General features: G+C 38.2%; 1 protein-coding gene across 2 annotated transcripts in view; it reads left to right on the top strand.

Moving 5' to 3' along the window:
• Window positions 1–25,700, top strand: part of LOC137274211 (uncharacterized) — a 31,603-nt gene that overhangs the window by 4,402 nt on the left and 1,501 nt on the right. For both annotated transcript variants that reach the window (XM_067807271.1, XM_067807272.1), the window contains 16 exons: window positions 41–959; window positions 1,247–1,397; window positions 2,808–2,923; window positions 3,735–3,936; window positions 5,897–6,036; window positions 8,265–8,415; window positions 9,205–9,360; window positions 11,894–12,025; window positions 12,432–12,517; window positions 15,753–15,961; window positions 18,170–18,286; window positions 20,493–20,726; window positions 21,749–21,933; window positions 24,052–24,168; window positions 24,830–25,000; window positions 25,309–25,529. In XM_067807271.1, coding sequence (XP_067663372.1) covers window positions 47–959; window positions 1,247–1,397; window positions 2,808–2,923; window positions 3,735–3,936; window positions 5,897–6,036; window positions 8,265–8,415; window positions 9,205–9,360; window positions 11,894–12,025; window positions 12,432–12,517; window positions 15,753–15,961; window positions 18,170–18,286; window positions 20,493–20,726; window positions 21,749–21,933; window positions 24,052–24,168; window positions 24,830–25,000; window positions 25,309–25,529 — 3,301 coding nt within the window. In that variant the 5' untranslated portion in view covers window positions 41–46. The remainder of the gene's footprint in view (window positions 1–40; window positions 960–1,246; window positions 1,398–2,807; window positions 2,924–3,734; window positions 3,937–5,896; window positions 6,037–8,264; window positions 8,416–9,204; window positions 9,361–11,893; window positions 12,026–12,431; window positions 12,518–15,752; window positions 15,962–18,169; window positions 18,287–20,492; window positions 20,727–21,748; window positions 21,934–24,051; window positions 24,169–24,829; window positions 25,001–25,308; window positions 25,530–25,700) is intronic.

The raw sequence follows: 25,700 nt of genomic DNA, 5'->3' as shown, positions 1-25,700 counted from the left end.
GGGAAATATTTAGTTCCAGCCAGGTGTTTCCATGTTTCAGTAAGACATGGATGAAGACGTAGCTCTGAGCAGGCTGGTGGCTCTGCGGAGACAGAGACCAGCCTTTGCTCGTATGATCTCCTGGGAAATCAGACCCCATAAAGCAGCTGATGAGACAACATGTGACCAGGCATCAAGTTCCGAAAGTGATGGAGATGCTTGTTCAGGAAGCGAAACAAAGGGAGATAACTCTAATGACAGCGATGAATCTGAGTATTTTTCTGCTGAGGAGAGATCAAATTTATCTGATAGTGAGGCTCAATCCCTGAATCAGTCTGCAGAGTATTGTTCTGTAGGTGACGCAGCTTCTGTTGGTTCTGACTGTACGGACAGTGTGTTTGACAGTGTCGACACAGTTTCATGCCAAACTCAGATGGGAAGAACCCGAGCTCCAAGTAAGAAGCAGAAAAAGAGACAGAGAGATAGATTAAAAAAGCAGGCAATCACATATGTTGACTATGATGCCCCATTTAGAAATGTGGACAATATAGAATTTGAATTTGCTGACCTTGTTGGTGATTCGTTTGTCATCACACGTCCCAACATCAGAAATGTTCCGACATTGTTTGAGTTGTGTCTTCATTCAGTTTCGACCAAGCGTTCAAGTCATAAACGACAATCGACAAGCAGCATGCCTCGACCAATGAAACATGTTTTGTATGAGAGAAGGAGAGACCAGGCCTTTACAAGCATTCAGTTATCATGGCTGTATCGGCTGCTTGGCTTTATGGAAAAACAGAATCCTCCTAGTATGTGCAAGCTAAAGGTTCGAAACATTTGGAATGATGAATACTACAATGACAACGATGATTACACTGGTGGAGGAGTCACATCAATACTCCCATATTCTTATGTTAAAAACGATGAGAACTTTGGATATGTAGCTATCAAATGGTGCCCTACATTTTACAGATTATCAGGTGGGTTCACAATACTTAATTGCTGACAGATGAATTGTCTTACATTTGTCCTTAAAGTTTTCTGATTTAACTTACGTGCATGTAAGTTTGCCAAGAAATATGTTCCTGAAAAATGATCCTCAATGATTAAGGTCCTTGCATTTTATTCAGATATGTGTAATACCAGTGATAATTTTGGTTTATCTTCAACATGCAGAAATAGGCATATAATTCTCTCATCAAAAGAGTAAGGTATTTGATAATATCATCATTGGAGGCAAGATTGTGATTAACATTGTTGTTGACAGTGATGGCAAGTGTTATAGAGTTAATGCTACCTCAGCATATTTCTGCTGGCCGTTTACGTCACTCATCCCGAGACTGCAACACAGAGTCTCAGCTCATCCAGAGAACCACTGATGCCATGGTCTACTCTGTCAAGAAAATTCTCAAGGAGAGGTAAGTTTGGTTTTGTTTTCACCATGTGAATGAATATTTGTTAATGAAATAATTATTAGGCAAGATTTAGTGAATGGATGACAAAAGCAGGTATATTATAAGTTGTTCACTGGTCATGACGGGACCATGGGTTGATGTACCCTCGATGATTGTTTATGTTCCCTGAGCCTGAAGGGACCAGTGAAAAATGTAATTATCATAACGAACCCCTTAATATTAAGTTTGAACTGTTTAAAGCATGGGTATCTGATCGTACACTTCAGCCAACCTGAGTGAATCAAATGATTTGAATCGTGCATCTTGCTGTTTTTCTTGCAGGCATTGTCTTAGTAAAGTTGGCATGGTGTATTCCCCCTTTCTAATATTCTAAGGGACTACATTTGAATGTTTTGTCAAAATATATATTTATTGGAATGATAGGCAAATCTTTTTGTAGCAATCACCAGTTTTTGCAGATGACACAAGAAAAACAGATTTAGAGTATCCTCCCTTCCATCAATTTGTATTCACAAAACATCAGTAATTTCCACACATCATGAGTGATTCAATGTTATTTGACATAAAGAAGTTCTGCCATGAAGTACTGAATGAGTTGCCATTGGCATATATATATATACCTCGCATGTAAGTTGAGTACATGTGTGAGGTAAGATAATATGTTGAGGGTGGTGTTATAACCAAGGTGTACTGTAAACATTGAGACGTCTTTGTGGGGTCCAGACTGATGTGACAGACTATTGTATAGATTGAATATTGCTGACTGGCTTAAGCTAACATTGTGACTGTTGCTTGGACCAATCTGTTTTTTGCTGTGTGTGTAAGAGAATGTTAAGTTTAAGGTAACTTACGTAATGGATTTGTCAAACATTTACAGCCCACAATGATCCGTTTGCCTCAAAAGTGGACTAATGAACCTCAGTCAAACTGGATTGGAATAAACATACAGTACTAAATGAAATGCTGATCATATTTAAAACATCAGACCAACTGTGTGTTTTTGGCAGAATTTATGTCCTAAAAATATAAAACTTGTTGAACAGACTATGAATAAAATATTTAGACAGTTCACAATTTGTTACGAGGAAGGGGTGCAAAGAAAGGGACAATCAGGTGTGTGAGATAGTATAGAGACAGCACAGTACTGGTTATTGAATCAGGAACTTTATCAGTACGTGCGCACATGCTTACTTCCACCTGGCTGTTCCTCTGTTTGTACTCCTCCCTCGTAACGAATAGTGAACTGTATTCAAATATTAATGATAGCTAGTTAAACAACTTTTTTATGAAAAAGGGAGGGATATTAATTTCACACTGCACTCAGCAGCATTCAATCTACATGGCATTGGTAGGCTGTAAAGACATATGCAGCTGAAAATTAGAGAAGCACTGTGCTATGTGTTACTGTTTCAGATACCCAACTGTGGTTGATATCTTCTTTGATGAGGCACTGCCGTATGTGTTCTGGGCTCGAGGAAACATACAGTTTGCTGCAGAGTGTTTTGTCAGACTTGCTCAGACTAGAGAAGGTATTTCATTCAAATTTTACTGATTGCTTTTGCAAGAAGTTAGTTTACGTTCCCACCATGTTAATGAGTCTTTATGTTCAAGAACCAGTTGTCTGCTTATCACAATTCCTATTTGCCTTGTTCAGTGTCATTCCAGTTAATAACTTTAACCACTAGTCCTAAGTCTTATTTTTGTTACAGGGAGTTGCTGGCCTTCTAGTTGTATAAACACCTGGTACATCCATTGCCCACTCCGTATATTCAACACTTCAGTTAATCCTCTTGATCTCTGTACATCTCTGTACATCTCTGTACATCTCATCTGTAAATACTATCTCACTGGCTTCCTGTAGATACTATATAGTTTTGCTCATTGCCACACTATGTCATTCACCTGATTTTGTTGTCATGAGTTGCTGGCCAAGTTTGGAAACCGGAAAATCTTTTTAATGTCCTGCAGCAGTGTAAACATTTTTATTATATCACAGGATTGTCACACTACTTGGCAATGACTGAAAGAAGAACCTTTGAGAACAAAGTTATTGTTATGTTCATTTTTCAACTCAATAAAACCCAATCATCTCAATGGCTCCTGCTCTTCTGCCTGAAGCTAGCTTGTCATGATGTAACTAAAATACTGTTTTAAAGTTGTGCTAAACCCAACTCACTCACTCATTCACTTACCTGTGTTATTGGCCTTTATCCCATAAATATATGTAACAGCTGCCACACTGTGATGAGTTCTGAAATACTGTGGGGAAAAAGGGTTCAACGCAACCACAGTCACATTCACCTCCTTAGATTATGAAAGAGATTAACATATTTGTTGCAGTGTTCTCCTCAGACCATACATCCAGACCTATATTGTTGAGCGAAGCAGCAAGAATCTATGCTCAGAATAATGAACCGCAGAAAGCTTCTCGACTCTACATAGAAGCATCTGATGTCATTATGGAAAAGTCTAGGACCATGAAACTCGAGAAAAATACACTCCTTCAGCAGATGTCATTGATGGCCAGTGTACACGACCAAGGGTAAGATTTCTTGATAGCTCACTTAGATAGCCAGTGTGGATGTTGAATGGAAGACTTCATGACAGTTGACTTTGATGGCCAGTGTGGATGTTGAATGGAAGACTTCATGACAGTTGACTTTGATGGCCAGTGTGGATGTTGAATGGAAGACTTCATGACAGTTGACCTTGATGGCCAGTGTGGATGTTGAATGGACGACTTCATGACAGTTGACCTTGATGGCCAGTGTGGATGTTGAATGGACGACTTCATGACAGTTGACCTTGATGGCCAGTGTGGATGTTGAATGGAAGACTTCATGACAGTTGACCTTGATGGCCAGTGTGGATGTTGAATGGACGACTTCATGACAGTTGACCTTGATGGCCAGTGTGGATGTTGAATGGAAGACTTCATGACAGGTGACTTTGATGGCCAGTGTGGATGTTGAATGGAAGACTTCATGACAGGTGACTTTGATGGTCAGTGTGGATGTTGAATGGAAGACTTCATGACAGTTGACCTTGATGGCCAGTGTGGATGTTGAATGGACGACTTCATGACAGGTGACTTTGATGGCCAGTGTGGATGTTGAATGGAAGACTTCATGACAGTTGACTTTGATGGCCAGTGTGGATGTTGAATGGACGACTTCATGACAGTTGACCTTGATGGCCAGTGTGGATGTTGAATGGACGACTTCATGACAGTTGACCTTGATGGCCAGTGTGGATGTTGAATGGACGACTTCATGACAGTTGACCTTGATGGCCAGTGTGGATGTTGAATGGAAGACTTCATGACAGTTGACTTTGATGGCCAGTGTGGATGTTGAATGGAAGACTTCACGACAGTACGCCTGTACCAATGTACGTACGTCCCTATTCTTGTTAACACGATATCACATGAACTATTGTACCCAATACCTTCAAATTTGGTAACAGCCGATGTAGGGTGATTACGCAGACACCAGTCAGTTTTGGTGACCTTGAGCTTATTTAGACTTTTTAGATTCTCATTAACACGGTATCTCATGAACTATTGTAACCAATATCTTCAAATCAAGTGACAGCCGACATTGCTGGATTACGCAGACACCAGTCAGTACTGGTGACCTTGAGCTTATTCTCAACATCCCCACGATTCCTATTCTTGTTAACACAATATCTCATGAACTATTGTAACCAATATCTTCAACTTTAGTTACAGCGTACATTGGGGGGAGTACGCAGTCAGTTTTGGTGATGTTGAGCTTATTTTCAAAATCACCATGACACTTTGGCCACTTTTCAGATTCTTGGTAATGTGATATCTCATAAACTCTTTTATTTGATGTCTTCAAATTTGGTGACAGCCTACATTTGGTGAGTCTACACTATATGCAAAAAAATATGACCACAATGCTTTGTCCACTTTTCAAACTTATGTTAACACAATATTCCATTCAACATTGCAAGCAATGTCCTCAATTTTGTTGACAGCCTACACTGGGTGGTTATCCTGACACCAGTCATTTCATGTATCTTGTGTGTGAGCAAGAGGTAAAGAGTAATGAATGTGTTACAAATATTTCATTCTTCTTAAGCGGCAGGGGGCATTGCCATGCTAGTGGCAAACACTTGTTTTTGGTTGGTTTGTGATGAGGGAATGGTGGGATAAACAGTGTGAATGTTCTAAGTGATCTCTATCTCCCCACTGAGGCTGTGTAGCCTGTGCACTACTATTTACCGGTTCAGACTTGCATACGTATTGCGATACACTGATCAAAACCGGTGTTTTTACATGCATTCAGAAAACTTTGTAACATTTGGAAATCTTCAGATATTTTAGTTTCTTCTGGCAATACATTCCAGTACATATCACAATATATGCTTTTGCATGGCAATATATTGCAGTAGGAAAGTTCTCTGCAATACCCATCTCTAGAATTGAAGGAGGCCATTTCTGTTATCCCTCACTGTGATATTGCTGGCATTTTCAGTTTGATGACACCTGAGAAAGCCAGATTGGCAGCTGAGGCCTGGGCTGTTTCCATGAAGTGCCTGCATCCTACATGTCCATGGAGCTCTGGGGTCCAAGCTGTGGACTCTTTCCTGTGTTTTCATGCAGGAACTGCTCAAGGTGGGACTCTGCTGATAGCCAGTGCTTTAAAGAAAGAAATGTGAAGCGAGTAGATTCCATAATTGTTTAAAGGAGGACAAAAGAAATTTTTAGTCATTCTTCAGTAACAATAGTGGTAGACATATAGCTGGAATGCTACTATAGGACCAAGTCACTGTATGCAGATAGCAAATTCGAGATCCTAATGTGCAATGTATAAATGTAAGAAACATTAATTAGTATTGGAAGGGTCAGTGTACTGTCCCTCTGTTTTATCAGTTGTTTCTCAGTGATAAACAGTTATGGATAAGGAAAGGACAAACGTTCATATGACTGTTTCAACCTAAGTATAATTTTGTGACTTTCCCAATGTAACTCAGTATGTATTTGTGCACTGAAACCATAATGCACATACGTCCAGTTTATATCTACTGCTGTTCTCACTAATGTCATATACATGATGACGACATTGCTACTACCATTATGCCTGGCCTATGACAACGCTTAGTTTTTATCGTACACCTGAAGAGTCATTGAATGGCAAAATATCTTATGTAGATAAGAAGATGGCAAGAAAAGATATCTGGACTCATCTTTAATATTTAATATTCATAGCTTATATACCTGCAGAACCATTGCATTTGTATGCTCAGAGCAATCTGTTTTCCCTCAATCATTGAATGTCAATTTCAACGGCATGTCATATTTTCAATCTCAACTCCCTGGGAAAATACAAGTTTATGTGGGTTTCCCATCCCTATGAGGCATACATTCACAGCTTGGTGGAATGGGACACATAGTATTTGATGGATAATGAATTCAAAGTGTGGGAAAATATAAGCTTGTTCTCACTAACTTATTCAACTAATTATGCTTAAGTGAACTAGCTCAGACTAACGCTGATTTTATAGCCGTATCCTACTTCATTGAGTGGTATATAAAAGCTGGTATGATGAACAGCATGAAGCTGGCATGATGATTTTTTATGGATAGACAACTTCTTTTTCACAATGGTTGAAATGTTTCGGTGTGGATGCAAATACCCTAACCAAGCAAGTGATACACTGTGTTTTGGAGATGTGTTTTGTGCAGCTGATTGTACTATGTCAGACTTTTTTACAGTTCTAGTTTGCAATGACGCAGTTAAGAATGAATACCCCTCTCTGACTCATTATACTGACTCCGAGTCAACCAGTCTTTGTTGTACCCATTAATGCTTAGCACCAGGCAGGGACCAGCAAGAACCGTATTTTAACATTTTTTGGTATGATGAGGCCGGGGATTGAACCCACGACCTTCCGCTGTCTGGGCAGACGCTCTAACCACTACACAATGGAAGTGGTCCAACATTTTGGGCAAGAAGAACGTGTACATGTAGGATATTTGAGTTTATATAGTTAGCAAGGTTGATGTACAGTGTGATCACATTACTAATAGTTGCTGTGATAATAAATAATGGTTAGGAAGCCAGGTGGATAAATGGTAGGGCCACTCAAAAATGACTGATCTTGATTAGATGACGGTAAGCCATAAGAACATGATGACCTTGATCTCTGTTGACTGTTTGGTCGAGTCATTTGATGCTGATAGCGTATATGAGTTTCCTTACCTTGTAGTCTGACCGATTTGTCAAAAATGGTAGATTTGCTGTCTCTTTTCAGCACAGATGCCTAATGTGCCTTGAACAGTCACCTATGTATCAGTTACCTCATTTGCAATGAATGTGTCAGACAATGCTGAGGGGTCTTCTTTGTTTCTTTCAGTTTATTTGCCAATTGATTGTAAGGTGTGCTGAATTGGTCTGTTTCTCTACATATGTTGAGCTTATTGTTTTCTTTTTTCACTTCGACATCGAGGAATGGTTACATGTCATCCAATTCTTCTGGCGGTGTAAACTTCATAAGTGGATACCAGGGATTTAGGTGACTGAGAAGTCAGATGGGATGATAGTTGTGGTTTATTATCTACTTTCCTGAACCTTCCCCACATGGGTACATTGTGTTAAACTCATTTCTAGTGTATGTGTATTTAACATATTGCTTGCATCTTGTGTGCCTTTTCAGGGAAAAAAACTGCAAATGATCGTATCTCTGCGGCACAAGTTACTAATTAGGGAGTGTTCAGGATTGTCTGAAGGGATTTGTTTCACTGTTTGTCGCCTGTTTCTTCTGTCCACAGAGAATGTTCATGATTGTCTGGAGGGATGTGTGCTCCTACCTTTTGCAATTTACTGTTGTTTCTGTCCACAGAAAATATTCAGGATTACCTTGAGAAATCTGTGAAGCTGATAGAGAATCTAGTCGGGCAGTCTGTGATTTTCCTGCTACATTTGTCCATGGTGAAGGCTCTACTGGGTTCAGCTCGAGAATGTTACAGGGCCTTCTATTCTGCCATTACAAGGTATTTTAATATGTCAATGTCAGAAATATATTTCCCAAAGTGAATGGAATGACTATATATATATGAATGTGAACAAAATCATGTATGTTTCGTATTGCTTGTATTTTGTGGGGTTTTTTCAAAGAAAAAACTGCAAGCCATCATATCTCTAAGGCAAGAGAGTTACATACACTAACTTCCATATATCCTGAAGTAGCTTATATTTTGTGTTGACCGGTAAAGTATATATGTATAGTCCAGTCTAAAATTTGTCATGAACAATTGAGACCGATTGGAGATTTTGATTGATTTCATGATTTTTAAATTGGCGTCAACAGATATTTTGCTAATCTTTTATTGATGTTATGTTTACCATCAGGATGGTCAAGTGATTTTGATACTCTTTGCAAATTAAGACAAGTTTTTCTACAATGCGGATTTTAATGTATGATCAGATTCTAGTTTCTTGGGAAGGCCATTTTGATTGAAGGTAATGAAAGTGTTGTGAGAAGTGAAACCTGATTGGTCGATAGAGTGGACATAGATAAGACTGAATCATAATAACATCTGGTGGCACAATAGTTAGACTCCAGAGTTCTAGCTCTATTTGGCAAGAGTTCAATCTGGACTTTATGCCTTGGGAAGATGAGGCTTTAGATTTACAATATCATTGTATGATCATGACTTTATTAATCATAACACATATTTACTTTTCAGTAATTTAGCTACAATTTTCTGCGGTTATACAAAAACGGCAAAACAATTCATGACTGATTAATGCAATTTGAATGTATTGCGATGTATTTTCAGTGGGATGCTGGAAATACCACAGTCAGTGAAAGGTACCTCTCGCAAACACAATGCATGGCAGCCACTTCTCGACCATGTTGCTGAACATGGAACGCCTAAGTTTCTCAAGGTCATATGGAGGACTCAGCTGGGCCATCTTCGCATTGTCCATACCAAGTAAGTTAAACATAGTATATGACATCATTTTTCAGACTCATATGCACGGCCAGATATTTTTCAAATCAAGGCTTTTGTCCAGAGTTTAAACATGCCGGGGGATATAGTCAATGCCTCATCTGTCCGTCCGTCCGTAATCATTTTGTTTCCGGAGCAGAACTCGGAAACCGTTCAAAATTTTTAGACCAAACTTGATAGATGTAATGATCTCAACCTTTAGTTGTACCTTTTGCTGTTTACAGAGTTTTGGCATTTTTATTTTTTTTTGTTTTTCCATGGGAAATTTTGGTGTTACTCGAATGGTGGTGCGTGCTTTGTTTCCGGAGCATAACTCAAAAACCGTTCAATATTTTCCGCGAAACGTGGTAGATATGTGTGGCAGACCCCAAAGTGGTGCCTTTTGCTATTTACAGGTTTTTGGGATGTATTATTTTCTCAGTTTCCATGGAAATGTTTCGGACTTAGTCTCAAATTGGAGGAATGGGCTTCGTTTCCAGAGTAGAACTCAAAAACCGTTCAATATTTTTCTGCAAAACTTGGTAGATATGTGTGGCAGGCCGCAAAGTGGTGCCTTTTGGTATTTCCAGGTTTTTGTGATTTCTTATTTCCCTGGATTTCCATGGAAATGTTTCGGACTTAGTCTCAAAATGAAGGGATGTGCTTCATTTCCGGAGCATAAGTCAAAAACCGTTCAATATTTTTCTGGGAAACTTGGTAGACATACCAATCAGAAGCTGCAATGGTGCCTTTTGCTAGTTACAGGCTTTTGTGATTTCTTAGTTTCTCGGTTTCCTTGGAAATGTTTCGGACTTAGTCTCAAAACGGAGGGATGGGCTTCGTTTCCGGAGCAGAACTCAAAAAACGTTCAATATTTTTCTGCAAAACTTGGTAGATATGTCAATCAGAACCTAAAGTGGTGACTTTTGCTATGTACAGGTTTTTGTGATTTCTTATTTTCTTGGCTCCCATGGAAATGTTTCAGACATAGTCTCAAAAGTGAGAGGCGTGTTTCGTTTCTGGAGCAGAACTCAAAAACTGTTCAATATTTTTCTGCAAAACTTGTTAGATATATCAGTCAGAAGCTTTCAGGTGCCTTTTGCTATGTACAGGATCTTGTGATTTATTACTTCCTCGGTTTCTATGGAAACGTTTCGGACTTAGTCTCAAAATGGAGGGGTGGGTTTCGTTCCCAGAGCACAACTCGAAAACCATTTCATATCTTTCAACAGATCTTGGCAGATATATGAAATTGTGACTTAGCTGGTTACAGATATATGGCATTTATAATTTTCATGAATTCCATGGAAACAATTCAAACCTAGTCCAAAAAATCAATGAGTAACTCTCAGATTATTTGTCCTTTCATACATGTGGGGGCTGGGGTGATATGTCATCTTCTGATGACTCTTGTATTATTAACACTGTGCAATATCCTTTTCATGTTATGGATATATTGTTTTTCATTCTCAGAGACAGTTTAGCATTTCTCTCTCCAATCCCATACCTCCATCAGATGGCTGTTTCCAAGTGAATGAAAATGAAACATATACTTATTGATATTCTTGCATTTCTCATAAAAATCTATTTGACATGTTCATTTTGACATATAAAAATTAGACAAAATGAAAAGTGTAGGCAGCATAGTGCATGATGACAATATCATGTCTTTCCAAATGTAAGTGGGGTAGCCTAGTGGTTAAAGTACTCATCATGCTGAACACTTGTTTGATTCCCCACATGACTACAATGTAAGAGAAACTTTTGTCGAGACCCAGTATAGATATTGCTGAAATGATGCGAAAGTCAGCGTAAACATAAATCACTCTCTGCAGTGTCATGTTCATAGCATCATGCTTCAGTCAAATCTCGTGTCACCTCTTCTTCGCTAGTTCTAGTGGTCTGTACAAACCAGCAGACCCTTGAGGATCCAGGTTAGAATTGTTTCAGCAGCCCACGCTTGTTGTAAGAGGTTTGCTTTGATTAATAGTTCAGTCTACAAAAAATACAGTGATGTGCAAAAAAGTATTCAGACATTTAAATTGATATCATTTCGATAGTCTTACATGTAAATTAAGGGGTAGCGTAAATAATTTCCATGAATTTAATTCTCATAATATCAAAGTGAAATTTGGCACATTCGTGTGGAATCATCTCATCTTTAATCACATGATTTCTGTTTAATTTTCTGTTGCTTATTAATCAAATGGTAATGTGTTATGCCGTGAACTCCTTTCACATGGTGGCCTATCGGATTGTGCATTACGTTAGTTGATAAATGTGATGTCATTAGTGGAATAGTGGTAAAAAATTTGAACTGAAATTATGTGCACAAAGCAAAAATGATTTTAAATTTGCCAAAAATCCATCCAAAACTCATTTCATGGAAAAATTTATGTTGCAGTGAAATAAGAAGAAAGTCAGTGGAAATTATGTCAAGCATCCAAATACTTATTGCACGGGTCTGTACAGCAAATATCCCGTGAGTGTTTTACACTTTGTCAGGTGAGCAACTTTCCTGTGATGCTTTTTTAAGGGATACCTTTGAAGGGGACTATCAAGCTAAGGCAGACCTCAACCTGAGATTGACTGACACTGGCTTCCTAACAGCAGATCTGCAGATGGTGCTGCCCCCTATCAGAGCACTCAATCTGGATCCATACACAGGGTAGGCTATGACTATGATCCAGTAATTATAATTAAAAGAGCAGTCACAATATAAGATTGTAAATAAATGTAGACAAGATCCTGGATCAGTGTTGCCAGTAGAGCAGGATCCTGGATCAGTGTAGTCAGCAGAGCAGGATCCTGGATCAATTCAGTAGAGCAGTATCCTGGATGCATGTAATCAGTGGAGCAGGATGCTGGATCAGTGTATCCAGTAGAGCAGGATCCTGCATCAGTGTAGCCAGTAGAGCTGGATCCTGGATTAATGTAATCAGTAGAGCAGGATGCTGGATCAGTGTAGCCAGTAGAGCAGGATGCTGGATCAGTGTAGTCGGTAGGAGTACAATCTGTTATTTCTGTCCTCACCTTGTGTATCCATATATAAAATATGTTCTCAATTATGACAGACTTCACCTCCACACATCAGGGTTAACCCACAAGTGGCACTCTCTCTCCTACATAAAGACACTGTCAAAAACAGCCAACAGAAATGGTAGGTTCAGTCCTTTGTTCCATTGTTTATTATAGTGAATGACTTTAAACTGGATATTTATGTTCTTGAACATGTTCTACAAGATATATATTTTTTCCCAAGCATGTGTTTAGAGAAAAGCGTGGGATATATACAAAAAAAGAAACTTCACATTCTTTCTTCAGGGCACTATAAAAGAACAAGAGATAGTAAGATGGTTAAATTGTTATTATTTCATTGCTGATATCTGTGTAATGTACTCAATACTCTGACAGTGCCAAAATCAGTTCCATTAGGCAACACTGCCATCCCGAAACATGGGTATACATTATGTCAAGTCACAAGAATAAAAACTTGAAATTTCTCAGTTCATTATTGTGTATGGCCGTCCCGCGCATTCACCATTGCCAATCACCGTCTCCTCATCAACTGCCTGATGCTTGTGAACACGTGGTTGCGCATTCTGCGCTATTGCTCTTGCAAGGCAGCACCAAGTTCTGAGGTTGGTCCTAAGACCATGAAGCCTTCTCCCTAGTGCATCCCAAATGTGCTCTATTGGATTAAGGTCAGGGGACATCAATGGCCAGTCCATGACGTTGATTCCAGCACTTTGAAGGAAATTTCGTGTCAACATCGCGAGCATTATCATACTGGAACTGTAGACCAGGACCATGAGCCGCCATGAAAGGAACGAGTTCATGGGTGGGCACCTGGTCACAGTAAGCAGCAACTGTGAGGTTTCCACGGATGACCAGATGTTGAGAACAGTTGTTCCCACAGAAAGCACCCCACACCATGCAACTTCTGCCCCCAAATCTGTCGACTAACTGTACGCAACATTTGGCATACCGTTCACAATGTCGTCTCCAGACTCATGCCTGACGTCTGCGATTCTGAGGGTAAATTTAAGCTAAAGATGATTCAATTCCAGTCTCTCTGGGTCCATCGGAGGTGACATTGGGCCCACAGCAGACGTTGACGTTGATGAAACGGCGTCGATATTGGCCCATGATAGGGACGTTGAGAATGGAGATTGGCAACTGATTTCGAATGGTCTGTGAAGACAGTCGACCTTTAAACATCTCTGCCCTGGTTTGTGTAGCCGGCAGAAATCTGTCATGTAGGTGACGTAGGACGATTTGACGTCACACATGGACGACCTGACCTTGGGCAATCAGAAGTGGTGCCGGTTTGTTGTAGGTGACCTTGCAAGTTATACACAGTATGACGACTGCATCCCATTGCTCTTGCGAAGTCAATAACTGATGTTCCTGCTTGCAACATGCCAACGGCATGTTCACGTTGCACATTTGACAGTCGTGGCATTTAAAGTACCGTTAGAACTGTGGTTTAAAAGTGTTTTTTCAATTCTTGAGGCCAATGTAAACATGTGCAAATGAAGAAAACTTTGATGTGAAGATCACATGATCGACTGCATGTGCAAAACCTGATTTGGCACTATTTGCATGACAAATGGATGGGTTTGAGTGTGTTTGACTAACATTTTTCTAGAGTCAAAAGATAGTGATCCCATTTTGGATACATAGATATATCATCGGAGAAAAAATATTCATTATTTTTTAAAATTACATCTTGTGAAGTTTCTTTTTTGACTCCATCGTATAGTATTACGCTCCATCCATCCATCCGTCCTGCCATCCATCTGTACAAACACATCTTAAGAATTGTTGCCTACATTCTTTTCATACCTGATACCTAGGTTCATCACAGTATAAAAGACGTCCCAGTCAGTTTTGGTGACATTGATCTGCATTTCAAGGTCACATTAGGACTTTTACATTATCCCCTTGTCAGCCAGATATCACAAGTGCCATGCACTGAATTTTCTTCATATTTCACACCAAGCTTTATCTAGGAAAGTCGCGGGGCTAAGTCAATTTTGGTGACCTTCACTTGATTTTCAAGGTCACAGTGACACTTTGAAGATTTCAGCATGTTAAATTGCATGTTAACCTTGTCAGCGAGATACCTCAAGTACCATTCAATGGATTGTCTTCATGTTTGACACCAAGATTCAGCAAGAAAAGATGCCTGGCGCCATTGACTTCGGTGACCTTCACATAATTTTCAAGGTCACAGCGATACTTTGAAGATTTCAGCTGCATGTTGAATTGGATGTTGAGCTTTTCAGCATATCTTAAGAACAGTTCTCTGGATTATATCAATAGACTTTCAAGACTTCTCTTTATTACTGCTGTTGCTTATTTCATATGCTGTGACATTCATGTCAAGGTCAAATGAGTCTTGAAAATATTTTGTGATTGTTTAACCACAGAGCAAGATATCAAGAGTGGTTCACTGGTCATGTTTTTGTTGACATTTAACATTATCTTAAACTATGAACTTCACTTTCATTACCTTTTAAGTTTGATTTGATAATTTGCAGTGCAGGTCACCTTGGTGACAAAGTTTGTTCAACATTAATATCAGACTCATCATAAAATATTGTGGTTTCCGGGATCACAACATACATGATCCATTTTTAGGGATATTCTAAATGCAGATTATGTCTGAGCCATTTTCTTTCAAAATGTTTTGAAACATATATTTTTGTGTAGTTAGTAGTGGAACTTGACACATGTGTTTCAACATTTTATTAAATGTAAGCTCTTAACTGTACAGTTGGACCAGGTTTTAAATTAGTTTTTATAATGAATTTCATGGAATTGTTTTAAGAACATATGCATGAAATTAATGTAATAATAGCCATTCCATTATAAGTTCTCTCCAAATGCTATGTAAATACCGTCTCAGAATTGTTTACCGGTAATTACCTGAGAAAGTTGAACTTTTGTGTATGTACGGACATGTATCTTTTACTGATAACATGGCATGTCATCATTATTGATTCATATGTTTTTGCAGAAGAAATTTTATTTTTTTTTATGGAACAGTTGAAAAAAATATATACCTTGATGAATAACTGAAAGATTGTATTTTTTTATGGAACAGCCAGATAATTGTATGGCAAATGTGCTGATATGCTCTGTAAGCAATGTTCACCCGCTCACTCACTCATAGTTGACATTTTGTGTCCTGCTTGTAATCTAATACATCATGTACATGGAAACACTGTCATAGAATGATACTGGTAATGTTTCCTGCTGATTTACAAACATTGTTGAAATAGGTGATAAATTCATTTCAAATGGGATAGATGTCAATCAGTTAATTAGATTAGATAATTGATTAGTTCATAGTTGATATTACTTATGTTATTTATGGCTTCTTGCAGGACATCACATAGTACCTACACTGGCCGAGGTGTATCGTGATGATGCAACCGAGACTGTAGTCCACCTTTTGAGTCCAGATGGATTTTTGATTGATCAAAATGATCTCAGTGTTCAGAAGAGCAGGAAAATTACATTATTTTGGAAGGCTGCTGGAGGTCCAAGAGCAAAGCTGAACCTGATTCCATTTGTCAAGGAAGTGTACAGGGAGGTGAGATCAAACATTTCCTCAACTGTTCCAGTTTCCATGTTCATAAAACCAATCATTCTGACACTGACATCTAGTAGTATAAACAATGGGGTTTCTAAATCATCTTAAATATAAGCCTTATACTTATCAATAACATAAATCTAGACCCCATTTCAAAACACCAAAGCCAAAATGACAAACCCTTCACCCTTTCACATAAGACATGTGTGTAGTAAAGGGAATACAAGCTCACAGGGTTTGTTTCCCCTCCACGGTGAGCTTGTGTGAATGGGAGACGGGTTGTGTCATTTTGGTTTTGGTGTTTTGAAATGGGGGTCTAGATCTATGTTATTGATAAGTATAAGGCTTATATTTGGGACAATTTAGAAACCCCATTGTTTATACTACTCATCTGGGTACTATTACTGATTCTTTGCCCAGTTCTGAACAGTGAACAAGATTTGGGACTCTGGGTACTATTGTAACAGTGTTCCTCAATAGTATGAAAAGGCGAACACTTGTAGGGGGTTTCCAGGGATTTATTCCAGAGCTGGTGTTTGGGATAGCGAGATGCGCAGTTGGCCGTCAGTCCAGGTAATGAACTAACAAAAAGGCTCTGAATGATAGAATATACATAAATAAATACATGTTTTTCATATATGCAATACATGTCATGTTATGCATTCAGTATGATGAACACTGTACTATTTATATGTCTAATAACTGCCAATAAAGCAGATTTAAGAAAGGTACTTTTTACTCACATAAATGATAATTATAGTTACAAATATATATAATCGCAATCTAAAAACAATAACTCACCTTGTCTCAGGGATGAAGGCAGACTAGGCCAACAGCTTAATAATGTATCTCAGTGAACCTAAATAAACCAAATACTGCCTAAGTATGCTACTTGTATATGTATAGATATACTTCATGAATAGCATCAGCGTTCACGTAAATAGTTGACTTAATGACTCTAATACACACACAGGAGTGTGCATATAGAAATTAAACATGTATGATACACATACATCAAAACAACAAACAAAGTTTACATGTACACCAGTCCACAGAAATTGCTCTGCATCAGTGCCCCTTTAACAATAGACCCCAAGCTACCTGCTGCAACTAGCTTACCAATGAGTTAATGAATCAGTGCAAATGTTAGTGTTAACACAGACCTCTTTAGAAATGATAAAGTTGGTTTATACCTAAGTTTAAAATAATAGAGTTTAACATATTAAAATGACATTTTTTAACACACTGTTACACTATTAGTGATTCTTTGCCCAGTTCAGAACAGTGAACAAGATTTGGGACATGAGTCATAAACCTTTCTACTGGTACTGTTTGTTGCAGCAAAAGCTGTTGGAAATAGTTGTCTGTGCCCTGGTGAAAATGAATTTAAAATGAGTTTAATAGAGGTTGATTTTTGCATTTCCTATCTTAGGGATGGAAAGGAGTGAAACAGACCCTGGACATTTCTGAGTGTTCTCTGTCATCTGTTGCTAATACTTATATTGTTTTTGACCAATATGTTACATTTTGGTTGCATTGACAGTTCACTTACACAAATGAAGGCTAAGATCATTCACTGCAGGCTAATGTAGAACCTGTCTATATTCCTGAACAATCATTAGCTGTAGTGTCTAAATATGCTGGACAGAAGTGCTATTAATTGCAAAATCTGCAATTGTGTAAAGTAAATTAACACATTCATACAACAAGGCATCGCAGATTTCACATCAGAAAAGTGGTAAAATAGGGTGATTGTCCAGATAATTATTGAGTCAATAGAATAGACATCATATTAGTTTGAGTGCTGGAAGGAGCATCGAACGCTTTAATCTTGGCTCATACTCTATTTGGGAGTTGGTTCCCTTTGTATATGTGTCGACACTTGTTAGAAATCATATGGAATTATCAACCTTTGTAGGCTCATAAGTTTATGAGTTGTAACTTTCTATATATAAAGTAAATTTAACTGATTTGCGTTACAAGAAAGTTATAGATTAGTGATTCTTGTGGATTTAAAAACATTTTAAAAATTTAGATATTTGTTTAATGTTTGTTGCATCATATTTTGTTGTGAGGATTTGGTCAAACTGTTTTTGAATAGAAAAGCTGACAGTATTTACATTAGGTAAATGTCTCGTTTGATGTCACAAACTCTGTGAGTTAGAGTGTATGTCACTGTTTTACAAATACTGTCATTGTCTCTTTCAGTTTGTACTACATCACATTGCAACCTCCACCAGCCATAGAGGTGGTGACAGCTGGAAGGAAGGTATGAGGATGTCTCTGGATTACTGCTTCGCAAAGGACATCTGTTTAGCAACATATGTAAGTCATTGTTCTTGATTGTTGTGCCACACTCGGCATATGGCCAGGTCTATAGTGTCTTTTGGAAATTATTGAAGTGTTTTATGGCACCAGTTCAGAAGTTCAGTGTAGGAAAATATATGAAGTCCTTAAGTATTGAGATAAACCAATTGTTGAATTCTTCATAATACTCAGAAACCACATGTCATAGTGAATGACAGACATATGGTAGTGCTACTTCAAATGATTTATAAAAGTTAAACAATATTCTGGATTGTTCCCACAAGGAATTACAGATGAGTAATGATGCGTTGACAGTTTGGATGGTAAAGATTCATTGGTAGAAAGACCTTTGCTTTGGTTGGGTCTTCAGTGCTTCAGTATTCATGCTCTCTGTACTGGGTTTTCCTTGGTGTTGATGTGGATGTGTGGATGAGAAGCACCATCAACTGCAGAGATTGTTAGCTGAATGGTGACATATTTTTAGGTGAACAATCATTCTTTGGGAATTGTTGATTCTTGATTGATTGTCTGCTCAGGTCTTTTGCCACTCTGATGGACTCTCTCTAGTTGTTGATTTTGCCTGTGGCAGAAGGCAGTGTCATTGACCGTGTTTTACAAAGTCTGGGTCAGTATTCACCTTCTTAATGATCATAAAATATCAGTCATGCTTTCTAGGTGACAGTTCCTAGCTTCTTACCCTTTCCCAGCCCTCCACATGGAGACCACTCCTTCAAGTACCCACTGGTTGATGACAGGGGATTCAAGGTCTATGTTAAACAAAGAAAAGGGATCCATAAGGGTTCCCAATTCTTCTGCTGTTACAGAGGAGGGTAGACTTGGGAGCCAGCATGATAACATTTTGCTTACTGCCTTCCAGGGTTTGGTCAGATTTTGGTGTTATGTACCTACCTTTAGTGACAAGAAGGTTTAGGGTATAGAACACTGAATGCTCATAAGCACATCTAGGTACAAACCTTACCCTAATCACTAGATGTTTTCAGCTGCAGAAAATACACATATGTACCCCAAATAAGACTCTCTTTACATAATGAATACAGATTTTTATCTGACCTTGAACTTGTGAACTGGTTACCTGTGACAGTCTGACTGAGATTCAGGTGTGGGTATTAGGGCTGCAATGATTCCCCAGACCTCTGTTTGATTAAGTTTTTGATATTTGATCCTCGATTCAATCATGTTCAATTCAATTCTCCAAACAAGTAAAACTATCAGATTTCATTTGACTCCCAGAGTCATTGTTTTTTATCCCAGCATCAACCAATCACATTTCACCTGATTTTATTTGGATTTGTAGTAAAAGATATTTTCTGGCTTTGTGGAAATAATTCAAATATGTATTCAAATACCGAATTGAAATACAATGTAGTGATAATGGTTATTGAAAACCAAAACTAAGATATCAGATTCAACTTTTGATTAATCAAACCGAATCATTACAAACCAAGTGCATATGTCATGGCCAGCCAGAAAAGTATGTGTTGTAAGTTTGAACATAAGTAGACAGCTTCTCCTCAGAACCACTGAACCACTGATGGGCAAAACTCATCATGAATTTTCCACCCAGTAAGATGTATTTGTAACCGAGAAGTGGGATTAATTTTTTGTGTTCTTCTATTTGTTTGCTTCTTTTATGATTTGTTGATGTAGCTGAACTTGAATCAGACCTGTGCATTGTTCATGAATGATGTTTCAAAGTAACTGGACACTGGGTCCTGTAATCTTCAGATGTCTGTCTGACCCACTGGATATTCACAGGAATGATGCAATAAAAATTAAACATACATTTCAGATTTAACATTTCTTAATATTCTCACTGAATTTATTAACAAATATAAAATTTATGAATAGCAACCATTTCTGTGTTTACCGTTATGAAATCAGTTAGTACAGAAACATTCAGATACATTTCTTTAGTGAAGCTTTTGTCTCCTGAATCTTAGGATGTAATCAATATGAACAAGAACACACACTTAAATAGTGTGTTTGTAGTAGGCAGTTATTTAACTTACCTGTTCACAAAATACCTGAATTTCATTGGTCGATGATGCTTTAACAAGTTTCCCTGTGACCCCTTTTTGAATCAGTGTTATCCCTCACCTAACAGCGTGGGTGACACTGCTACCAAGAGGCATACATCAGATTGTATTACCCTTGAGAGAAGCATACAAGTTACATAAAATGTTCCATTTTTCACTTTATTTAGGTAGTGGAGGCTGTAAAGGACAAAAAATGGGAGGATGTTGTCAAATTCAGTGAAATATCAGGCAAAAAATCAAAAGTTGCAAGAGCAAAGAAACAAACAGAGACTAAAAAGAAAAAGAACAACTACTGCTACATGCCACCAGATTTTAGCGTCTGGGTGGAGGAGTGTTTCGCCTACAAGGATACACTCTACCTGTCAGTGTATGATAGTCACGCAATGAAGAGGGTCCAAGTGGTATGTATGGCTACACGCTCATTAAGACATTAGTGCATATCAAACTGATGTGGTGGGGTAGACTAGTGGTTAAAGCATTCGCTCATCATCCTGAAAGCATGGGTTATATTCCCCACACAAGTGCAAAGTGTGAAGCACAATTGTGGTTTCCCTGGCTGTGGTGTTACTGGAATATTGGTAAAAGCAACGTACAACCCAACTTATTCACTACATGTAAAACTTTGTGCTGATCCTTTCTTTGAGTGTCATTCCTGCTTGACAGTGGTATGAGAACTGTATCGAAATGTCACTGTCATGAAGTAAAAGAAATTGTTAAGCATAAAGTTTGTCAATATATATGCTGACCCTTGGAGAAATAGCATTTTGTAGCAGAATTATGCAGAAAAAGTGGTTGAATGTTACAGGAAATGTGGAAAAGACTGAATGAGTTGGATTATATGTAACCTTGTAATCTTGTTAAACAAAACAAGACACCTTTTATTTCAAGAAAACAACATTTTGGTGCAGGTTCATTTGGCAGTACTGTCAATGCTTGTAAAATTCTCAGCTGAAAAACATTTATGAGCAGCACTCTGCTCACAAAGCAGAAGAGATATGTATTTTCTTCTTGTGTGAAACAGAAAAGAATATCTGAATACACATCCTTATGTATAGTATATCAAAGGCCAAGTATTGCAGTTTATCAGAATGTTGATACAGTGACCTGTGTTTATTATGAACATGTGAAACGATTGATATTATGCACTGCTGTTTCTTGTATTCTTGATGTTTGCTGTATAATATATTACTTAAAGTGCATTTAATGAACTACAGAAAATTAGCAGTCCCTTTTAGTTCATTTTAACTGAAATTGTGCTTTGGTACTACCTTTCTGGCAATTTTCGCAGAAAATGAAATCTTCAGTGTACTGATTCCCCATTCTGTCACAAATATCCTCAGCCCGCTTGATATTATAGCTGGGTTTTGTGTCCAATCTGAAACAAACCACTGAACCCTTAACATAAGATGTATGTCTGTGACAGTTTGTAGACTGTACCAGCAAGGCCGGCTTCCTGGATCCAGTAGTGAGAATGGATTACTCATATGAGATATATAATGACACAGAGGACCCCAGTCTGTCCAATGTCCAGTTGAGGACTGGCAGGACCCAGAACTGTCCTCAAGGAGACATCATGTGGCACCATGGGGTGAACAAGGACCGCCAAAGGTATGTGTGGAATTTGTGTATTTCTTTCTATGCTTGTCAAAGACCTGCATTCTGGGTAAGGGTAGGTCCTCAACAACCTACATGGGTCACAGGTGTATTTTTATAATATAGGCTCCAAGCAACCTGTCTAATATTGGGGAGCAGGCTTGGGTTTTTTTTACATGTCGTTGTTAGTGCTGCACAATATAACCGGTTCATTGGTATTTACCGGTTCAGACATGAAATTGATACGTATTGTGATACCCTGATCAAAAACTCTTTTTTCAATATGCATTAAAAAAACTTACACGTAACACCTTGGAAATCTTCGAATATTTCCGTTTTTCACCCGGAAATCAAGTTAAGCTGGTTTGAAGTTGTGATCTTAATATTTGTTCAAGTTTTTTGCAAGAATCTGGATGTTATAAATATTTACTCATTAATGACCAGTGATTGCTCATATGTCCTGACCAGGTTTATCTGCTGTCTAACATCCGGGGGCTTTTTTGAGAGTGGAGAAACTAGTAACCATTGTATTGATGTCAACTTGTTCTTTTCCTTGCTTCCTTCATTTTTTTTTGTTAAGGCTTAATCAAGCATAGTGATTTTGTCACATTTTTGCTCTTTAAATCAAGCATTAACATTGAATATGAGTGGTTTTTTTTGTGAAAAAATTTTTTTTTTTGCAGTATATTGCTATATGTATTGTAATATATGCTTTCAGATTGCAATATACTTCAATATGAAATTCTCAGCAATATCCACCCCCAGTCATTGTAGCAGTAAGATAGCATGGTGTTCTGTTTTGCTGGTGAATGCTATGCACCCCACGTCATACAGCTTCAGTACAATTGAGTGCAGCTTAAACAGCAAGCATACCTTGATCTTACTTACGTTTTCCTCTTTCAGTAGACCAGGGTTACAAAATAGTGATATTCATATTCATGTGAGCGAGTGAGTTTAGTTTAGTTTTACGCCACACTAAACAATATTCCAGTTATATGGCAGCGGTCTGTAAATAATCAAGCCTGGACCAGACAATGATCAACAGCATGAGCATTGATCTACACAAGGTTACAATATAGATGATATTCATAGTCATGTACAGGGTGCAGTTTGATGTAATAAGGAATAAGTTGACATATGTTGATGAGCTATATAAGGTTGGGGGTTTCTGTTGACATGGTTACCATTAGCTAATGTTCCTGCAAGATGACATCCTAATATTGCCAAAAACACCATTTTCAGCGGCTATTTACTCACCGTTGTCATGGTTGTATGTATGCGTGTGCATAAACAGCATTCGGAATCGTTCGGGTATGAACCTTTTCGAGATAAAAAGTTCAAAATGTATGTGCGAATGTCCACTTTCGCAATTTGGTAAGCTGTGTTCTGATTGGTCAATCTCAAAGGTTACCTGACGCGACCTCCCAAAAGGTTTTGTTAGACTCAGCAATGGAGTGTAGCAAAAAGTACTGAGGATAAGTTTAGTTAGACAGCATAAACAGCATTCGGAATCGTTTGGGTATGAACCTTTTCGAGATATAAAGTTCAAAAGGTATGCGCGAATGTACACTTTCACGATTTGGTAAGCTGTGTTCTGATTGGTCAATCTCAAAGGTTACCTGATGTGATCTCCCATAAGGTTTTGTTACACTCAGCAGTGGAGTGTAAAGAAAACTACTAAGGATAAGTTTACTTAGACTGTCTTCTCTCAAGCATGAGATATTTTTTTTTTTCAGAAAAGCTGCAGAGCTATCATTCTGAAGACCTGTGGTTCCACTCAGCACTTTATTAGTTGCCAGCTGAAGATATTACCACTTGACGTATGACGTCAAAATGGTTCAAAGTTGTGACATCACAATGCTGTTGTCGCTGTCTCAATTTGACTAGACCTTGCTTGACTCGCGGAAATATGAGAGTCCTCACTCTGTAGGTAGTTTCTGTCAATTTATGTTGGCAAGTAATAAACAGAATACTAAACGTGAAATACCATTTTTATTGAACTTGTTAAAGATTTAGTTTCAAACTCGCTTTTGCTTGTTCGATGCCTGATCATAAACTCGTTTCATAAAAATGGTATTACACGGAAGGTCAGTATCCTCTATTTGTTACATTGTAATGTGGTGTGTGTTTCAGATGTCAGTTTGTATTTGGCAAGAAAGGACAGTTACTGAAGACATTCTTAGAAAATCCAATGGTGGAGCCATATGTTCTTGGGAAGAAGCTGTATGGCCTCAGAGGTGACAGACTCAGGTATAGTACTAGTTGCTTTGTGTATATATTGTCCCTGCTGTGGACAATCTTGTGTCTGTTCCTAGATCTCCTTATGGGACTGCTGAATCTCACCCTACTTTACTCAAGCAAAGGTTCTGTTTAGGCTCATTTAGAACCCCAGTACAAACTCTGGTCCTGTACATTCTGATCCAGAACCTCTGCCTCTGGAACTCTCTGTCCGTTATGGACAGGCTGATCCAGAATCCCTGTAAATTCTCTGGAACAGGTGACGGACATGCTGATCCAGAACTGCTGAGAAATTTCTTGAAAAAAACGAAACTGTCAGGGAGCATTTTCAAGCCCAAGATGCTTCTCATGGCAGAGCTGGCTATAATATGTCATTGTTGCTCATAGTTGTATGGTATTTTATTGATACAAATGCTCTTTTGAATATACATTGGAAGGGACCATTCATTATATTTGATTGGGGGTGATACATTGTACAGTGTGAATGACAATCACAAAATTCATTACAACCCCTACATCCCAAGATCAAAACTGGTCACCACCCTCCACACACTTAAAATCATCATCATTCCACTAGACATAATTTCAGTTATGAATGGTCCTTACTTCCTCTTACAACCAAATGACAGACAATGTGTGTCCTTTCTTTCATTTATTATAATCATTGTTCCAGAGTCCGATGTGATCCTATCACAACAGATGATGAGGTTTTGAGTGAAGAGTTACCTGAAATAAAAACTCTTCTTTTTGGAGGAAACAAAGTCATGGCTGTAACAGACAGTGCAATCTACTTCCTGCACCCTGAGACTCTTCAAACCCTGAGTGTTACCCAGCAACAAGACAGGTAGGGACTGTTCTTGAGTAACCGTGGTAACTCAGTCTATGAAATCCATTGTGTAAAACAGTTCAAAGGTAATAGTAACTGCAATACCTCTACATTGACTAATGTTATTCTTAACATTGAGGTTGTTTTGTACAACAAGGAAAATATGGGACATGTATTATCTTGATAAATAACGCGTGAAAAAGTGTGCACTGTTTTGTTTTTTTCAAAATTTCTGTTATTTAGCTTTTTAATCTGTAACTATGGTTGCTCAAACATTTAAAGTCATTCATGTGAAGTCATCTATGTTTGTTTTGTTTCATCTACAGTTGCAATCTGAAGGTGGGTGAGGACAGTCGCTACATCAGCTTGCCGCAAGGATTATTGCCAAGGGTTCTGGAGCAGAAAAAGATGGATGGGAAGACCAGACTCGCATTAAGCATTGGTACAACTCTGATGTTTGTGGATGTCACAGATGATGCAGTAGAGATTGTCATGGACATTTTGGTTCCTGGAATTGCTGTAGAATGTTATTCCATAAGTGGACATGGTAAATATCGCTCTTTCAGGACAGGATCCTGCAATATTTGAATAAAGGTGTTCAACAAATGAAGATAATTAATACTTGCATTCTTCAGTATTAAAAATGTCATATAATCATTATTTTTTAAGCTTAATATATATTTGCTATGGAGGTACATTTGAGTGTCTCTCAGTACAT

The sequence above is a fragment of the Haliotis asinina genome, chromosome 2 (assembly GCF_037392515.1).
Source record: "Haliotis asinina isolate JCU_RB_2024 chromosome 2, JCU_Hal_asi_v2, whole genome shotgun sequence".
In the NCBI taxonomy this organism is placed as follows: Eukaryota; Metazoa; Mollusca; class Gastropoda; order Lepetellida; family Haliotidae; genus Haliotis; species Haliotis asinina.
The sequence above is the reverse complement of the archived record's forward strand: the minus strand, read 5'-3'. Positions and strand labels throughout refer to the sequence as shown.